This window comes from Stegodyphus dumicola, chromosome 1 (genome assembly GCF_044657685.1).
Source record: "Stegodyphus dumicola isolate Sdum_Otavi_A_Nest chromosome 1, ASM4465768v1".
In the NCBI taxonomy this organism is placed as follows: Eukaryota; Metazoa; Arthropoda; class Arachnida; order Araneae; family Eresidae; genus Stegodyphus; species Stegodyphus dumicola.
The window spans coordinates 153577346-153595468 of record NC_140768.1 but is presented as its reverse complement, the minus strand read 5'-3'; the positions used below and the strand labels follow the sequence as shown (position 1 = coordinate 153595468).

Genomic DNA, 18123 nt, shown 5'->3' with positions numbered 1-18123 from the left:
AAACACAAAGAGATACACACGACGAGATTTATTAGGGTATTACACAGTGAAGTATACCATACATGATAAGATATATTATATAACCATCGGATATATCGGAGATATAATATTACACGGTGATATAATATTACATACGATATCTTAAGTTACATCATGATGAGATGTATTAGGGTAAAACACCGTCAAATATATTATATATGATGAGCTATATTGCACACGATGAGCTATATTATACAAAATGAGATATATTAGAGTAAAATATGATGAAATATATTATACTCGATGATATATGTTGGGGTATGAGATATATTAGGGTAAAACACGATGATATAGATGATATACGACGAGATATATTAGGGTAAAACACGATAAGACATATTACACTAAAGTTAGCGAATATGCTTTTTCTTATTATTCCTTTAATTCCTTCCTTATTAAAGCCCCATATACACCTTCTTTATCATCTGGTTAAAACTCCTTCGATCGCCTCTTTTGAATGGCCTGTAAGCGCTTCAGTATTTATTCTGTTGAAACTAGTTCATTAAAAGTTTAATCGCTTGTATCCTTACTTTGAAAAGTATCTCAATCTTAAAAGAAGTTTTCCAATTGTTAAAGAATTCTCTGCTCCCTTAACACGTGCCTTCTTAGTGTAATTAGAAAGCACGTTCGCCTAGTAATCCGGAGGTCAGGAATTCGAATCCCAGCGACGACATTGTTCATTTTTCCTGTTTACTGATCTGGAATGACTCTATAAATATTCATAATGGATATGATGAAAATGATGATCTTTTTTCAAATAGCAAAAGTATTTTGTGCTTTCTCGTTAATTTCACCTTCTTAAACAGAAAATAAACGAATATAGAATGTTATGTATTTGGAAAAAATTAAGGACAAAAGAGAAATATTTTTGCGCTTTACAGAAAAGATTCCTTTATCATATTTCCTCTAAATGCACATTTTGTTCGAAATTATCACCAAAACGCCAGACAGAATTTTGCCTAACTTAACATCTTAACAGTGCCAGTCTTACCTCAATCAATGGTTGATTTATAACCTTCTCTTGCAGATATTTCACCTCAGATTGCAGGTTTTCGTTCTCTTTTTCAGTGTCGTCCAGCTTCCTTCGAAGCACCGCCATTTCTTGCTCCATCAGATCCAGCTGAATTTTAAGATTTTCCGCTGATATTTCCTCTTCTTCAGCATCTTCGTCTATGAAAAAACATTAACGTTTATGTAAAAGAATTTTTGCGGTGTTACTATATTCAAATCATTGTTAGTCATTTAAGTCTGTTAACTGTTCAATTAACAAATGAAGTTTCTGACAACAGGTGCTAATCCAAGGTCCCGCAGTATTTTACATAAATAGCTGTAAAATTTTTTAATTAAATAAAACTGTTAAACATAAATATATTTTACAGTCTTTTTCGTGTTCCGTTTCACACTCGCAATTGCACTATGCGTAGAATATTTGCTTATTAAAATAAAAGTTTTTAACCTTTTATATCAATTAGAAATACAGGGTGAGCATAAAGTTTTGTCCGGTTGTAAACATTTCATACTAAATAATCGCACAAGATAAATATGTTAAATTTTACCATTACGTTGTGCTATTATTATAGGAGCCCACCAGTGTCCGAATAGAAGACCACTGAGATCTGGTAGTTCGACCCGGTTTGCGTTCGATCTCAAGCAGACGGGTTACTTGCATGGTTTCTTTTCGTGGTTTATTCCGTGCGTAACATGATTACGAGCCTCAGAACGTCCTCCATGAAGTCATTCTTCTTCTTAGGCAGATATCCCTCGTGGCTTTGTCATATTGAGGTAATCTAACCTATAGTTATATTTTTTCCCCACGCAAAAGATGGCTTCACAATTGTTGTGAACAAAGATAGTTTCTAACGAAATGATCTAGGCTAGCTGCATGAGGCCTATTTAAGGGAAAAGATTCCTTATTGTAGGATTTTCAAACAATAATATCTCGTATTGACATTATATATGTTGAAAATTGCAAAACCTCCAAATGCAGTTAAACCTTTTACCCTGATTTGAACATGAGTCGAAGTACCAGGTCAGCGATCTTACCACTCAGCGTATGGCGGAATGGCTTCTATAAAAGAAAAAACGGCACTCTTCTGTTATTAGAACTAGATTCAGAAATGTATATATATGTTTGCACGCGTATATGTAGTATGTATGTGCGTATATGCCATATATCCGTACATGCATGCGTACGATTTTTAATTCGGTCATGATAACAATTCCGTGATACGTTTTCTGTACCACTTAACGGTTTTGCGTAAGGAATTGTAATATGATGTAACTTGATCGGATATATCAACGCCTTTTTTCGCATTATTGTAGTCAAAAATATCATCAGGTTTTAGTTTACCACTTATTCCTTCAATCCAAGTACAAGTATGATTGTGTCAAGTAGTTAACTTGCAAACTGACAGTTTGTCTGTCCATTTAAAAAATTTAACTCTTTTCGGATATCAAAATTCACATTGTCACCTCGTCTTTGTTTTAGTTTTGCTTCTGCCAGTAGAAATTTTCTATTTACTTTTACAGTACCACATAAATTCTTTGATTTATCTAAAAATTCTTCAGCTAAATGTACTGCCGTCGTATTAAGTAACCCTTCGCAGTGGTCACTCTCTGATTGCGTCCTTCACTGCTTGGTTTTAAGTGAACGGCAAAGGAGGCGATTCTTACCTTTCAGCTGTGGTGGAGGGCTCGAAAATGGAAACAAACTAATTAGAATTGCAGCAAGTTGTTATTAATGAGAAATGTTAATTAGGATAATTTAGTGTTTCCGAACATAAGTATAACTGGATTTTGAATTCTGTGAATGTGCTACATCCTTTTGATTGCACGACAGATTGCTTTCCGCCAATGTATCGTTCCCCTTTCTCTACTGAAAAGCTGTTTACGAAAGAGAGGCCTTAACTTTTTATTTTATTGTTCCCTCTTCACGATACTATCTCTCTCTGAGTACATACCTGCCTTTGAAACCTTAAAAGATTACTAACAAAAAAAATTTTATATTTATTTATTTCTCTACTCTATCTTATTTTTGAAGCAGTTTTCAGTGTCTCTTAAATAGAATCTCTCTCAATAAGAGGTAATATATCAAAGTTCCTATTCAAACGGACCCTGTACAACAAAATCATACCTTTATACCTTATTCAGAGTTGACCCTTACAGTAGGTTCTAGGGTATATATTTTTGGTACTGCCGATTGCAACAAAAAGGGGAGGTGCACAACTAAATTTACAGCAGCCCCATACACAAAATTAAATATTTCATGGCTGATCGTTTTTGAGTTATGCGAGATACGCATATATGTACGTAAATATGTACATACAGATGTGCCCCCAAAAATCTTTTCTGAATTCATTTTAAATCAATTTTACAATTCTTTTGGAAAAGAAAGGGCTTCATTCTGTCGTACGTACAGATGACAAGCAAAAAAAAGTCGTTCAAATGAATTGGGAAACTGTCAAAATGCATATTTCTGTTGATATGTGATAACTGAAATTTTTCGCGATTACAGTGTTTCCTTTACTTCGCACAAGGAAGTAAAAAACCTTCTTGTGTGGATTACATTTGTGTGAAACCTTTCAAAACAATCGGTTCATCAGGAGAAAGTCAAAAATTAGAAATCAAGTTAAATATAACTGCATAATAAGTATCCTATTATTTCGAATTACTTCTTTAACTATACATATTTGACAATTAAATCGTGTACAGTTCTACAACTTGTTTTAAGACAGACGAGAAAACAGAAACATCCACCAAAAATGAGGCAAAGCACTAACATTGTATGCAGCTTAGAAAATTTTTTATTTAAAACCTTTAATTTGACAAATGCAAGCCTTGATCTTAAAATTTAAATACGCGTAGCTCTATAGATCTCATATAATATAAAGCGTGAATAAAAATCTCAAAGCATATTAATTCTGAAGATTCCCAACACATAAGCCTAATGAACGTTGGCTCTGTTCTAAATTATTGAGTAAGTAACTCGTCTACCCAAAAGCTAATTACAGATAAATTAAATAAAACCTTCTCTCCTTTGATACTGGTTTCCCGAAAAACCATATATTTTCTGAAAGCTTATGACACAAATAGAAAACTGTGAAATCTTAGGGGCAGAGAGGCAAGCGTTTAGGAGTTATCGTGCCCACAAAATAACAGAAAAGTGATGGAAACATGACACCAAAAGTCGCTAAAATGCTCGTTTCACGTGTTTATATGAACTAATAATATAGTAAGAAGGTGGAGATCTCAATATAAAGGAAGATACAACTCGTTGAAAAGAAACATTATACGTTGGGATATTGAAAATGTGACTTGTTATTGACTTCAAACAAAATCTATTACAAGAGACAATCGATGAGCAATTCATCCAATAAACAGCGAGACAGGCAGAAAGACAGTTCAGAACAGCCCCATTTTACCAAAGCGACAGCCTCGTACTGTGCACGCTCATCATTTATGAATGAATGCAAACAGTAACCCATTGGTGCAATCCACATTCCAGGTTCGTCGTCCAAGTATCTGCCCTTATAAAAGGCATACTTAATCAAGTTTTTAAAACGAGGAGGGCTGAATTGATATAGTGAAAAGGACTGCATGGCCATAAAATTATCGCGATGCCAAATGGGCTCCTGTGTCTCGATAATGATTGTGCCCGTTATGTAACGAACGGAAGATTTGTAGCGTTTAAAAAAATGAATATGAATATCTAGAGGCTGGATCTTTCCCGTAAATCTTTCATTCATAAAAATTCGTAGAAATTTGTAGGACTTTACCCTCAGGTACTTCGGAAGCAGGCAATGCATGAACATACAAGAAATAGAGACGCCATTACGGAAATATGTCCATCTATGCACATTTCAACGATACTTTGGGGGTTCTATAGCTCCTAAACGCTTGTCCCTCTGCCCCTAAGACATCACACTCTTTTTACTTGTGATTTAAGCTTTCAGAAAATGTATGGGTTTCCGGAAAACCGGTATCAAAGGGGAGAAAGTTTACTTGTAAGACCTCGGCGAGGAAATAGTAAAGCTCTCTGTTATATAAGAAACTTCACGGCACCATTGTTAAATAAGAAACTACTTGCCGTGAGAGGTTTCTACTTCCTCTTAGGGAGGAAACTAAACTCTTAAGAATTTGCTAATTACCAAACTTTTTAGTGATCGTATAGTGAATTTTTAATGCATTTGCGTTGTAAAAATTGCATCCCGGGACCGCGCCGTGAGAGGATCGTAAACATAAGAAAACATATACGAGATATATAGGAAAAACATATTAAATATATAAAGAAACATACTGAAATAGGTTTCCAGATTAAATATCAGTTTATTCGAATTCATCACCAATAAAATAAAATCTTATCCTCATCAGAGAGTCTAAGGGGAATTCTTCAATTTGTCATTTACTTTTCTTTTACATTTAAATTCATATAAAAACCTTAAGGTTTGTCTTGGTAATTTAGAAGGGGAAAGGGAAACAATTGAAAGCCTGTGAATTAAATTAAGATTCGACGTTGTTATTTTACATTCCAAGGAAATCGTTCAAACCTTACTTAAAGTTCAAACACAAAAAAAAAAAATAGATTTATCTGGTCAGTACGTCTTGAAGTGGAGGACTCGTATCCTAATAAGCGTTGACGTCGGCGGGGCTCATCTTTACGGTCACAAATGGAAGTTTCAGAAGACATCGTCCTGTCCTGGCACTATTGGCGAAACACACACGCAGGTAACTGGTTTTCATAGCGACGAAGCTATTTTAACTCTGGAAAACAGAAACAGGAGCACTGCTGCCCAGCACGGCTATCCGCCTGGTCTTGAAAGTCTTAAGTCACTCGCCCGGTTCAATTTCGCCTTTTTTCCAGAACGCGGCAAGGAAGCATGTTTGCAGCTCCCGGCCAGAAACGTTTTTCTAGGCAATTACGGCTCGCCTGTTCTTGCTCATCCCAAGAGCAAGCTTCAAGAGTAACGTCCAAAGTAAGTTCAACAAACCAGTAAGTGATTCCAACTCGAATTTCCTTCGTCTCCTTCACAAACGCGGGCTCCCCCTATGGCTTCACTTATCGCCCCCTTAATTTTGGCAAAATTTGCGTTTTCAACCCCTGAATGCGGAAATAAGGGTGATCGCGCATGCGCGCCCTTCTTCACTTAGCCAACAACCGGACCCTCAATCGCCAAAAACCTGAATGACTTACATTGAAAGTCAAGTAACAACCTCTGACCTTTTCTGTCACGTACTTCTTGTCTTTAAGGTCAACTACACAAGGTCACTATTGGCGACAGAAATTCCTTCTAGAACATTCTAAAGGACAAAGCGCGCGAAATCATGACTTAGCAAAAATTGCCTCCCTTTCCCTGCTTCTTTTCACAATGAATCAAAGCTTGTACAAAATTTGAAAATAAAGGAAAATAAATAATATTCTTTTAAACTAAATAATATTCCCAGAAGCATCTGTTTTTCCCCAAAATTAAAGCATTAAAGTAAATAATTCAGAATCAAATAAAATTAAAATTTCCATAAATCAGAAAATCATTCACCTAGTTTTTATAACGCTATCAGACAAATTCTCTACACAACATCTCTCCCTCTCTCTCTAACGTTCAAGAACGTTCTTCTCATGCACACGTATCTCATTTGCATCCTAGTGAGTGCTAACTAAAAGTGATAGAAATGTTTAAATCGAAAGATTATGGGATAATTAATGTAAATATTCCCTTAAACATGTATGAACATTATGTGACTATTAGTATTATAGCTGTCACTACCTCACCTTTGCTGCCTTTCTTGCTGCTAACGATGCTCGTCAGTTTTTTGATTTGCATCATGAGCGTTTCATTCTCTTGCTCCAGTGCTATGATCTTTCTCCTGGCCTGTTTTGCCTCTTCCTCGCTGAACTTCAACTGCTCTCGCAAGTCACTTTCTCTTTCCATTGTGTCGTACAGCTCATGACTGAGGGTCTCATAGTCCTTACCCAGAATGCTTTCCTTCACCACTGGAGATAACCGGCTCTGCAACATAATGCACATATATTTTATAGATGTATTTAAAAACATCTATAACATTAAAAAACAGCAGAAGACTTACTTAAGATAAAAAAAATCAGTACTAAAAAGGAAATTTGTTGACAAGATATCAGACAAGCGAGGTTGTTGTTACTAACCTCGCTTGTCTGATATCAGAGCAAGCCCACGAACTTCATCGAGGCAAGTAGTCAAGATTGCGACTATCGTTGGGAAGAACCTTGTTCACCACACAGGTGACTGTATGACTTTGTTCAGTTCCGCCCTCAATTTTGAAGGAGGGCACTCCAGGGGAACGGGTTGGAGGCCTCCCATCCCTCTTCCCCTACACCAGCTCTCTCGAAAGGATTTTCGGCTTGCCACATATTTAGAGTGCGACATGCTGCACAGACACTATAAATTTACAAACATCCATGTCTTCTCGGGGATTCAAACCCAAGCCCTTCGGTACAGTAGTCAGAGTCCCTAACCACTATTCCTTTTGGGCGGCAAGGAAATTAGAAATAAGTATTATTATATCAGAGTTTCTTATTTGGGAGTATAACATGATTCTGATGTGAGAAAATTCAAGGAAAATGATAAATATGATAATAGTGGTATCAAAATCGTAGGATTTTACAACAATAAAGTGCTTCTGAAGGCAGTCTCTCGTGATGGAGTGTGATGACTTCTGCTGCAAACAATGTCCACAGCGTCACTTCATACCAAGAAAACGTTTATCTATGGCCGTTGAAATATTTGTCCTCATTCAAGAAACAGGTAATCTGATATTGTAAATTTTTCAGGAAGAGTCAAAAAGAGGAATGGAAGATCTACGGTACTAACTCCATGCGTGTTTGAACGAATTGAAGATCTCGATGCTCCATGAGAAGTAATACATTCTATTCTAAGTAATGGCAGTCTTGTGAATTCGGATGTTTTCATTTATGAAATTGCATCAAGACTTACGGACTCAAGAAATGATCGAACATATTGAACATATGTGACATTTTGTTACCCTTAAGTCCCCCCGTGGGTCCGCTTCGGCTTGGGGAAGAGATGGCAACGTTCCCTGGACCCACGTGCTTGCCGCCAGGCTTCTGGTGGCCTTCCATCATGGCGGGATTGAGCAGAATTGGTAAATTTTAACATCCCCCTCACAAAGCTATGTTCAGTAGTGATTACTCTGTCCTGGCTGGCGATGCTCATTATGGGCGTGTTCTTGTCAGCGTAGGTCTGGATGAGTATCACGTGCCGTTGGTAGGACATATTTTAGTCTGAGAACCGGTTAATTCCAATTGGTGTTTCCCTTAAGTCACAGTACCCGCAAAGAAAGATATGGAGACAGTTTACCCGCCGTCAACAATCCTCCTACCAAACTTTCTCCTCTGTATATGTATATGTCATAACTCTGATTGGCGTGATAATGGTTTTTATGAGACCAATAATGCCAAGGATCAATCTGTAGACAAAAGCAGAACTCATTGATGAAAACACAAAATTCCTGGAATCCAAACGAGGTAATCTCCAGATCAATTAAACTGACATGCTGTGCCCGAGGATGCCGCTGATTCAAAACCACTGATTATGTTATAAGAAGCTTACAAATATATAGCTGTCTGTAAATAATTTGCACAGATACCACTCTTCTTGTTGACTGTGCAAGTTCAGAACCAAACTGGTGTATACAGATTGACTTGTGGCGTCACGGGTGAAGACATAGAAAGTGGTCATTCTGAGCAGCTGTTACCCTTAAACATTCAAAGCTTTCGAAATACAGGTTCTTTACTTGACTATCAAGTCTGTACGCGTCAAATGATGGAACGACTGTAATTTAGGATTTTGGAATTAGGAATTCAGGGATTTAGTTACTGACATACCATATTCCCTCTAAGAACTGGCATTACTCAGATTATGTGGCTTACTTACTTTTCAGAATTTGATTTATTACTTACTCTTCTGAATTCTTTATCCTTTCAGCCGACCAAGGATTTCTCTCCGAAGCCCTTTCCCCAAACCTTTAAATGAGAAAAAAACATTTTCTTGATTATAATACCAAACTTTATCCAGTACTTGAATTCGTTTTCTTAGTGTATTCGCTTAATTTCCAAGATATATATCAAGAAACACGCATACTTATAATGTGCAAATAAACTGGAACAAAGCGATGTTTTCAAAAAGTTTTAAATTGACGGACATCTGGCAACAGCAGCTTCTTCAAAGTAGTTTCCTCTGCCGTAATGTCTTCTGAATGTCTGCTTTTGACTGCTTAGAACTGGTTTAAACAAGTTACGATTATTACACCATTTTTAAGCTTGTTTCTGTACCAACAGAAAATTACTTTTGCATACTTTGTAAGTACGTTTTGTATTCATTAATTTTAATGTACTAAAAATGGATATAACTCCTAGAAAGAGATAAAAGATTATCGCACTTAACAATCCCAAAACCATGACCTTTAACAAATATTTTTTCCGTGGTTAGTGCTGGAAAATTGAGCGTTTCTCGAATTCTGAGGAGACCCAATGAAACTCCATCAGTTTCTCCAGAAAGAAAAGGAAAATGTATAGAAGGAAAAGCAAAATAACTAAAATCTAATCCATTCTTACTCCGAAATGGCGTTGTGAATTCAATGGTGACCGGAAAAATGACCACAGGAAAAAAGCCCACACAGAAATATGCCCACATAGAAAAAAGCTCACATGGAAATGCTCACTTAGAAATATGCTCACACGGAAAAAAGCTCACATAGATATATGCTCACATGGAAATAAGCCCACTGAAAAATAAAAGACGTAAAAATGTCCTTAGATTAATCAATAAATAATTAATCGATTTGAACATCGTACACCTACTTGAATTGTTCAAAGACAAATTATTTAAATTATATGATATATATATATATATATGTATAATAAAAGAAAGGACAAGAAACTAAAAAAGACCTTTGTCGTCAAGAATTTTGCGCATTGAGCTGCAAAAATTAGAAAATAAGGTAAAAATAATATTCTTCATGCTTTTGCTTTAAAGCAGATGTGATACTGTGGTTCCGATAAATAATTTTAACACAAGTTAAAATAAGGGCAATTAAAAGTGTAAATATAAGACAAATGAACTTTGAACAAGACATCTTGTAGAGACATTAGGTTATTTCGAAACATGAGAGATGAGAAATGAGCAATGCCCTTGCCGGGACTAGCAGCCACGGACCTCTCAAATACGCGCCGAGCATGCTGACCACTACACCACGAAGGCATGCTAAGAAGGGGGGAGAAATACCTTATAGACCCTTCCCTTTTAAAGGGCGACTGGGGTTTTTAAGGAACCCAATCCCCAAATACTAGTGGTGAAGAATCATCATTCGCCACTGTAGAGATGTTAAGATTTTTGGAAGCAGGAGGCATGAGAAATAAGCAATGCTCTCGCCGGGGCTCGAGTCTCGGACCTCTCGAATACGCGCCGAGCGTGATGACCTCTATACCACGAAGGCATGCTAAGAAGGCGGAAGAAATACCTTATAATCTTAGTCATCAACTTTAATTAGATCAAAAAAGTGAAAACATAAAATGTGACGTTTGTGGGTCGGTAATAGTTCATTTCTTGGAAACTGCAATAATAACAAAAAAAAAAAAAAAAGTATTAGCATTTATTTTATTAACTTAATAACTTATGTAAACTTAATGATTTCTTTTAAGTTGGCTATTTAAAAACTGTACTGCCACTCAGCATAGCGTAAGCTATTTATCTTTCAAATTGAATTCTAAATAGTCAGCGATTTAAAAGATTCGTGTTGCCGCTCGGTAAAGCTAGATATATTTATGTTTCGAAGTAGATCCAAAACCCAGCTAATTAGAAGAAATGTTCTACCACACCGCAAAAGAAAGATATGTAGAGGTATTAGGTTATATCAATGCAGGAACGTAAAAGATGTTCAGTGTCCTCACCGGGATTTGAACTAAGGACCTCCCAAACACGCATCGAGTGCGCTTCCCGTTATACTACAAAGACATGTTAAAAGGACGGAGCCTCATTCATCGGAAGCATCAGCGATCTAAAAGAAATATGTTGCCACTCGGCAAAGTGCAACATCTTTATGTTTCAAATTTAATCAGAAACTCAACTATTTAAAAGAAATAGGTTTCTACCTGGCAAAGCGCAAAACATTTATGTTTCAAATTTAATCACAAACTCAAATATTTAAAAGAACTATGGTACTACTGAACGGAACGAAAGATATTTATGCTTCAAGTTCGATAAGAAAACTCAGCTATTTAAAAGATATGTGCTGCCACTGGGCAAAGCGCAAGATATTTGTCTTTCCAAGTTGATCAACTGACTCCGCGATTTAAAAGAAAAGTGTTGGCACTTCCCAAAATAACATATTTTTATCTTCCATGCGCCAAAAGCGTCAACTAATTAATTTTTCTCTCAAAATAAATCTGTTTTTTACTGTCTAATAAACACAGCTGTTAAAAACAATAAACGTAATTCTTCATCTTTATTATTATTAGTTACCAGCTAGACTCGATAAATTTTACTAACTGGATTCACTAAAACCATTCTAATTTTTTTTCCTCTTTTATGATATCTATTTAAAGTTGCAGTCCCATAAGCATGCAAATCTTCAATCGTAACTTCACATTCAAAATTAAAAGATTCCTCGAAGGCAACTCTTCGACAGTCATTTAATTCGCTGTTTCAAAACCAATAAATCAGGAAACAAAAAATGCAGTACCGAGCCACTAAGCATTACATTTCGAATGCAAGAACCCGTTTATTTGAGTTATTTTTAGTGGCAACAAGCAACATCCTTGGCCTAGCTCCAAACGACATTGTTTGGAAGTCGAGACAAACGCCGGTTTTTGACTTGGCTCCCATTGTGAAGAAGAAGGACGTTACTACTCCTTCGAAAGATTTTTAAACTTAAATGTGTTTTCACATTCCTTTAAATTCAGTTATTTGCGAATTCCTTCGTAAGAGCAAATGCCGAAATCCTCACAACGCAACCCGTTAACACATCAATTAGAAGGATCAAGACAGTTTGTATACATTTGCGTATGTACTACTCATTCATCTTGATCCATACAAAGAAAACAGAAAGTTTGGATTTCAAATACAATGAAACTTCGTTATAAGATCACCTCTAGGGATTAACGAAAATGAACTCTATATGCGGATGACCTACGACAGAAGGGAAAGTATGATATACTTTTAAAATGTCAGGCACGTTATGGTGAGATTGGCTAACTACTTGTTTACCAAATTGGCTTGGAGATTTTTAATTTCCAATGTTTTCTTTTTAATTAGAAAATTTATGTTCCTTCATATTGATGAAGCAATTTTGCCAATACATATTAAACGTGAATTCACACGATGCTTTTAAACCAATTGCAAAGTTGCCAATACGTATTAAATGTGAATTCGCACAATTCTTTTGAACCAATCGCAAGTTACCAGTACGTATTAAACGTGAATTCACATGATTGTTTTTAACCAATTGCAAATTTGCCAGTTAGTATTAAACGTGAATTCACATGATTAACCAATTGCAAAGTCGAGATCTGAAAACTGGTTGCTATATTTTACCATTTTAATCACTTTCTAATTTCACCCCTCCTGTTCCATGTGTCACAAAGCGAAAGCTGCGCAACTGGGCTATTTCTTAGTGATTTTGTCTGCCCGGGTTCAAATTTCGAAAACGGCATGGATGTTTCTAAATGTATAGTGTGTGTGCGGTATGGGGCACACAAAATATGCGGCGAGCCAAAAGTCCTTTCGAGAAGTTGATGGTAGGGAAAGCGAATTTGGAGACCCTCGGAACCGTCCACCCCCGAGGTGCTTGCTATCAAAATTGGAGGTGGAATGGAGCAAAGACGTACTGCATGGTACCCAAGGCTTTTGCTAATGACTCGCGCAATATTGCCTTCTCGCGAAGATACATTTCATACTTTAGGTCTAATATCAGACAAACGATATTATTAGCAACAACAGAGGGAAAGATGAGTCAGATAAACAGCTGCAATTTATAGTACGAATAGGCGCGTAAAATGGCATTTATAAAAGAGGAAACTACTATAGACAATGATTTTAATGAGTTATTGTTATTCATAAAAAATAATTAATGTTCCTCATTAAAATTATATATCATGAATTAAACGCATTTTTGTTTAAATCAATCGGATTAAAAATAAAAAAAATAAGAACTGCATTTCTAACATTTAAATCGTTCAGTTTCTTAATCAATTTCAGACAGAAAGAGCTGAGCTCTTTCATTAAATTTGAAAGCTAAATGACTTTGCTGAATGGCAACATGCTGGACGGTCGAAGATAGCAATATTTTATTTCCAGCTGTAGCGACGTATTTCTTCTTCCCTAAGAACTCGAATTTTAATTGGAAAAATTGTTTTTCATATGGTTATTAAACTATAGTCTCTATTTTAAGTGATTCCCGGTTTTACAATTTTTAAAGAAGATGCTCCGAATTTTTATGTATCTTAGTTTCGCCACGAATGCAGCAAAAAATATGTACAATTTAATTGGTCGTAGAAGGACGTCGTCTGGTGTCCTCATCAGGGTTTTTTTTCTTTGTAAATATAACATACAAAGAATACCTCACAATTAAAAAAAATGAAAGTTTTCAGATCTTATATTACTCTCAAAGGGACTTTTTTTAACGTTTTGTGCGTTACCATTATTTATTAAATACAATTTTTCTTTGAACTTAGACCATAAAATTCAATTCAACAGCAATATCGCAAAATAATCTTAAAAGGAGCCTATCTTTCGAATTTCTGATACACAGTCTCGCGAGCTGAAGATAAAAATGTTTTTCTTTTTTGGTACAGTGCTGCCATTGCTCGTTTTGAAATCGCTGAGTTAGTAAATCAAAAATTCGTTAAAGTGTTACAAAATATGAAATCGATAATAAAACAAATGGTTTGATGGCTCTTGGTACCGTTGTTTTATCACATTGCGAGAAACATACATACATACATTCATGCAGATTCTTCATTATTCAATTTCTTTAAATATAACACATGGTTCTGATATTTCGTGGCAATAATTTGTAACCGACATTTATAGTGAACCAACGCAAAATGCCAAAACAAAATTAATAGTCCTTCTGGGCAAATTGCCCCTTTGGACTAATAATAAAAATCTGATGTGGACACCATGATTTCCTCTTACGGACTATTAAATTTATAGAGTCATTAGGTTTTTTGATGTGGGACACGTGGAAAATGAGCAATCTTCTCCGGGATTCTTCCGGGAATACGCGTCGAGTGTGCTACCGTTACACCACGAAGTCTTACTGGGGGGAGGGAAAAATACTTTATATACACCCCCTTTTTAAAGGGTGACTGCGGACTAGGGAAACCCAATCGCCAAATCCTGTTGATGACGAATTAATATCCCACACCTTTTATTTCGGGTACCACTGTAGTTTCATTGGGTTTTTTGAAGCGTGAGACGAGACAAATGAGCAATGCCCTCACCGGGACTTGAACCTAGACCTCTCGAATACGTGCCGAGTGTGTTACCGTGACACCACGAAGGCATGCTGGAGAGAGGAAGAAATTACTTTCTGAATTATACACATATTTTGCTGCATTCATTTAAATTTATTTCCTCGAATTATTCTAACTTGAATAACAGATCTCTCGAGGCAAGTTGAAAATGGCATCAAAAACTGCACTAGCGATTGCGATAAAATCAGTGCACTACTCCATGTTATAGCAGCCTCATATACAAAATTTTAACATTCTACGGATATTCGTTTTTGAGTTAAGAGAATGCATATGTTACCGTTAAAGTATATAATGCAGTTATTTCATAGAATACCTAGTTATTCCATGAAATAACTGATCGTGTCCGTTAAAGTGTGTAATATGTTAATAATTTGGCACTTTAACTAGTTATTCTATGAAATAACTAGGTATTCTATAAATTAACTAATGAGAGACAGTTAAAGTGTAAAATAAACAATTTATCTAAAATGAAATAACTAGGTATTCTATAAATAAACTAATGATAGACAATTAAAATGAAAAAGAAGCAATTTATCTAATTTCTGCAGCGTATAAATGGTATTTATGGAAACGTATCATAAAATCAATTGTTACAACAAGGATTACGAAAATGACACTTGGAATTACAAAGAACATTATTTCTAAAACAAAATCATTTTTTGTTGACACACTGTGTTTTACACGAACATTTTTCTAAATCCCTGACCAGTACCTAAACTTTGAGCTGTAGCAACCGACCGAAGCGATTTTTCTACATCCGGTAATTCTTCGATTTTAATTAATTTTTGTTCGCAGACACTGAACTGGGATCGGGAATATAATTGTTTTATGCAGCCGTTTCTTGTGCCCAATTGAAAAAATCCTTCTTCGGTTATTTTTATGATGACAGCTAAAATAGATTTGGCATCACCTTTTCCTCTGTCAACTTCAGTTACTGGGATACAGACGGTAAACCTTATACTAAAAACGTACCTTATACTAAAAAGCGAGATATATGATATAGATTATTTTATACTTTAACGGGCTGCAGATCGTTATTCTATGAAATAACTAGTTAAACCATGAAATACAAGAGGGTTTTACACTTTAACGGACACGATCAGTTATTTCAAGGAATAACCAGGTATTCTACAAAATAATGGATTTCATACTTTAACGGTAGCACATATACAGAATTTACTTCTGTCATCGGGATTATATAAATAATTAAAATCGTTCATTTCAGTAACATAAATTTTAGAATTAACAGTATAAATTTAATCACTTAATTATCAGCTCAAAGAAGCAATTTGTCCAGAAGGGCTATTAATTTTGTTTTGGCATTTTGCGTTGGTTCACAATACACGGGTTTAACTTTTCAAATTGTTGCCACCAAATATTAGAGCCCTGCAATATATTTGAAGAAATGAAAAATGAAGAATATGCATGAATGTATATTTCTCGCACTGTAAAAAAGCAACGGTACATAGGAACATCCAATTTTGAATAACCTAGTTCTCCACTCGAATGTGGGCATCTGGAAGCCTAAATTTGAAATTTGGATTTTTTTAATATCTATTTCATATTTTATAAAACTTTAACGAATTTTTGATTAACAAACTCAACTATTTTAAAACAAGGAATGGCAACACTGTAGGGAAGAAAAAACGTTTTCATCACCAGCGCGCGAGACTGTGTATCGGAAATTCTACAGGTATGTTCTTTTTAAATTATTTAATGATATTGCTGTTGAATTGACTTTTATGGTTTTAAGTGCAAACAATATTATATTTAATAAATAAAGGTAACACACAAAACGTTATACCCCTTTGGGCGTAATATAAAATCTGAAAGCTTCCAGACTTTTTTTAACAATGATTTAAAGTGATTTTACGCTTTTAAAAGAATTTTTTTCATTATATAACCAATGCATGAGTACCTATAGAAGTCACGAAAAAATTCTTTTTAAATCCATTTTGAAAAAAAAAAAAAAAAAAGAAAAAAAAGAAAAAAAAAAAAAAATTGAAAATTTTAGATTTTAAATTACGTCTAAAGGGGCGTTTTTTAAACGTTTTGTGTGTTACTTTTATTTATTAAATATCATGTTCTTAGCACTTAAAACCATAAAATTCAGTTCAAGAGCAATGTCGCAAAATAATTTTAAAATGAGCCTATCTTTAGAATTTCCGATACACAGGTCCGCGCGTTGGAGATAAAAAGGTTTTTTTTCCCCGTACAGTGTTGCCATTGCTCGCTTTTGAATCGTTGAGTTTGTTACTCAAAAAATTTGTTAAAGTTTTACAAAACTAATTCCAAATTTCAAATTTGGTCTTCCACATGCCCATATTCTTAGGAGGATTACGTCATTCAAAATTCGATGGCTCTGTGTACCGTTGTTTTATCACAATGAGAGAAATATACATCTATTGATGTATATTTTTTCATTATTTAATTTCTTAAAATATAATGCAGGATTCTAACATTTGGCAGCAACAGTTTGAAAAGTGAAACGAACATTTATAGTGATTCAACGCAAAAACACAAAACGAAAACAATAGTTATTCAGGGACAAAGCCCCTTTGGACTAAAAAGAGTCCTTTATTCTGTCCCGTACATATAAATGTCGCGCAAGAAATATCGTCTACATGAATTCAAGAACGGGGAAAATGAATATTTCTGTTAAAATATAATATCCAAAATTTTTCACCTTTTCAATACTTTCTTTTTTTCGTACAAAGAAGTAAAAATACAAATTTCTATTCAAATTATAGCAGCCAGCAGACCATAACAATGTTTACAAGAAAAATATTTCTCGCAACATATTTTTGCCTTCAAAATACATAAATACTCTCCAAAAATAACAACTTACCCCCATAATCTCTTTACTGCTTAAGAGATATTTTTAAAAATGGTTTCCAAAACCTTAACTGTAAACCATATGGCGTGAGCAGAATAAACTAGCGTAGTTCTGAGTAGAGGAAATATGTATTATCGTTATATCTCGCTGCAAACACTGAAGCAGTCTTATCACTTTAAACGTGTTTCATTTAAGGCCGTTCTTATAATTTACTGTTAAGAATGAAGTACTTCTTATGGGCAATGAAGTGTTAAGTACTTTGCTGAAGATAACGGTAGTCTTCAATAAAGTGTGCATCGTTCAGTTTATATTTTCATGTATAATTTTATTTTAAAAAGGCAAGATAAAAAAATCTTTTAATTTAATCAAGGACTTCTCTGCTCATTATAGTAAGATCACAAATTTTTTCAACTGAAGAAAGAAGGCGTTTTAAAGTTTATAAGATGAGGTTTATAGTAAATACATTGAGAAGATCTGGATAAGAATTTAAAAAAATCTGTGGACATGACATGCTTATACACCTTATTAAACTTCATTAAAACTTATTTCCTCGAGTTATATTAGACATATTTCTTATTCAACTAATTCAGTTCTCATTTCGTTGCAAGATAAAGATACATAATACTTGAAAGCATATTCATTAAAAATTCTAAAATAGAGAAAATCTAGAGCACCAAATACGGTAGAAAAATTAATTGTACTATTATAGAGTTTCTACTCAAAA

At 34.9% G+C, this 18123-nt stretch overlaps 1 protein-coding gene across 1 annotated transcript in view; it reads right to left on the bottom strand.

The window, feature by feature from the left end:
• LOC118188743 (uncharacterized) overlaps window positions 1-18123 on the bottom strand; it is a 240108-nt gene that overhangs the window by 126612 nt on the left and 95373 nt on the right. Inside the window, exons 5-6 of the mRNA XM_085822219.1 lie at window positions 6806-7043; window positions 1031-1209 (exon numbers count right to left, since the gene is read on the bottom strand). Coding sequence (XP_085678345.1) covers window positions 1031-1209; window positions 6806-7043 — 417 coding nt within the window. The remainder of the gene's footprint in view (window positions 1-1030; window positions 1210-6805; window positions 7044-18123) is intronic.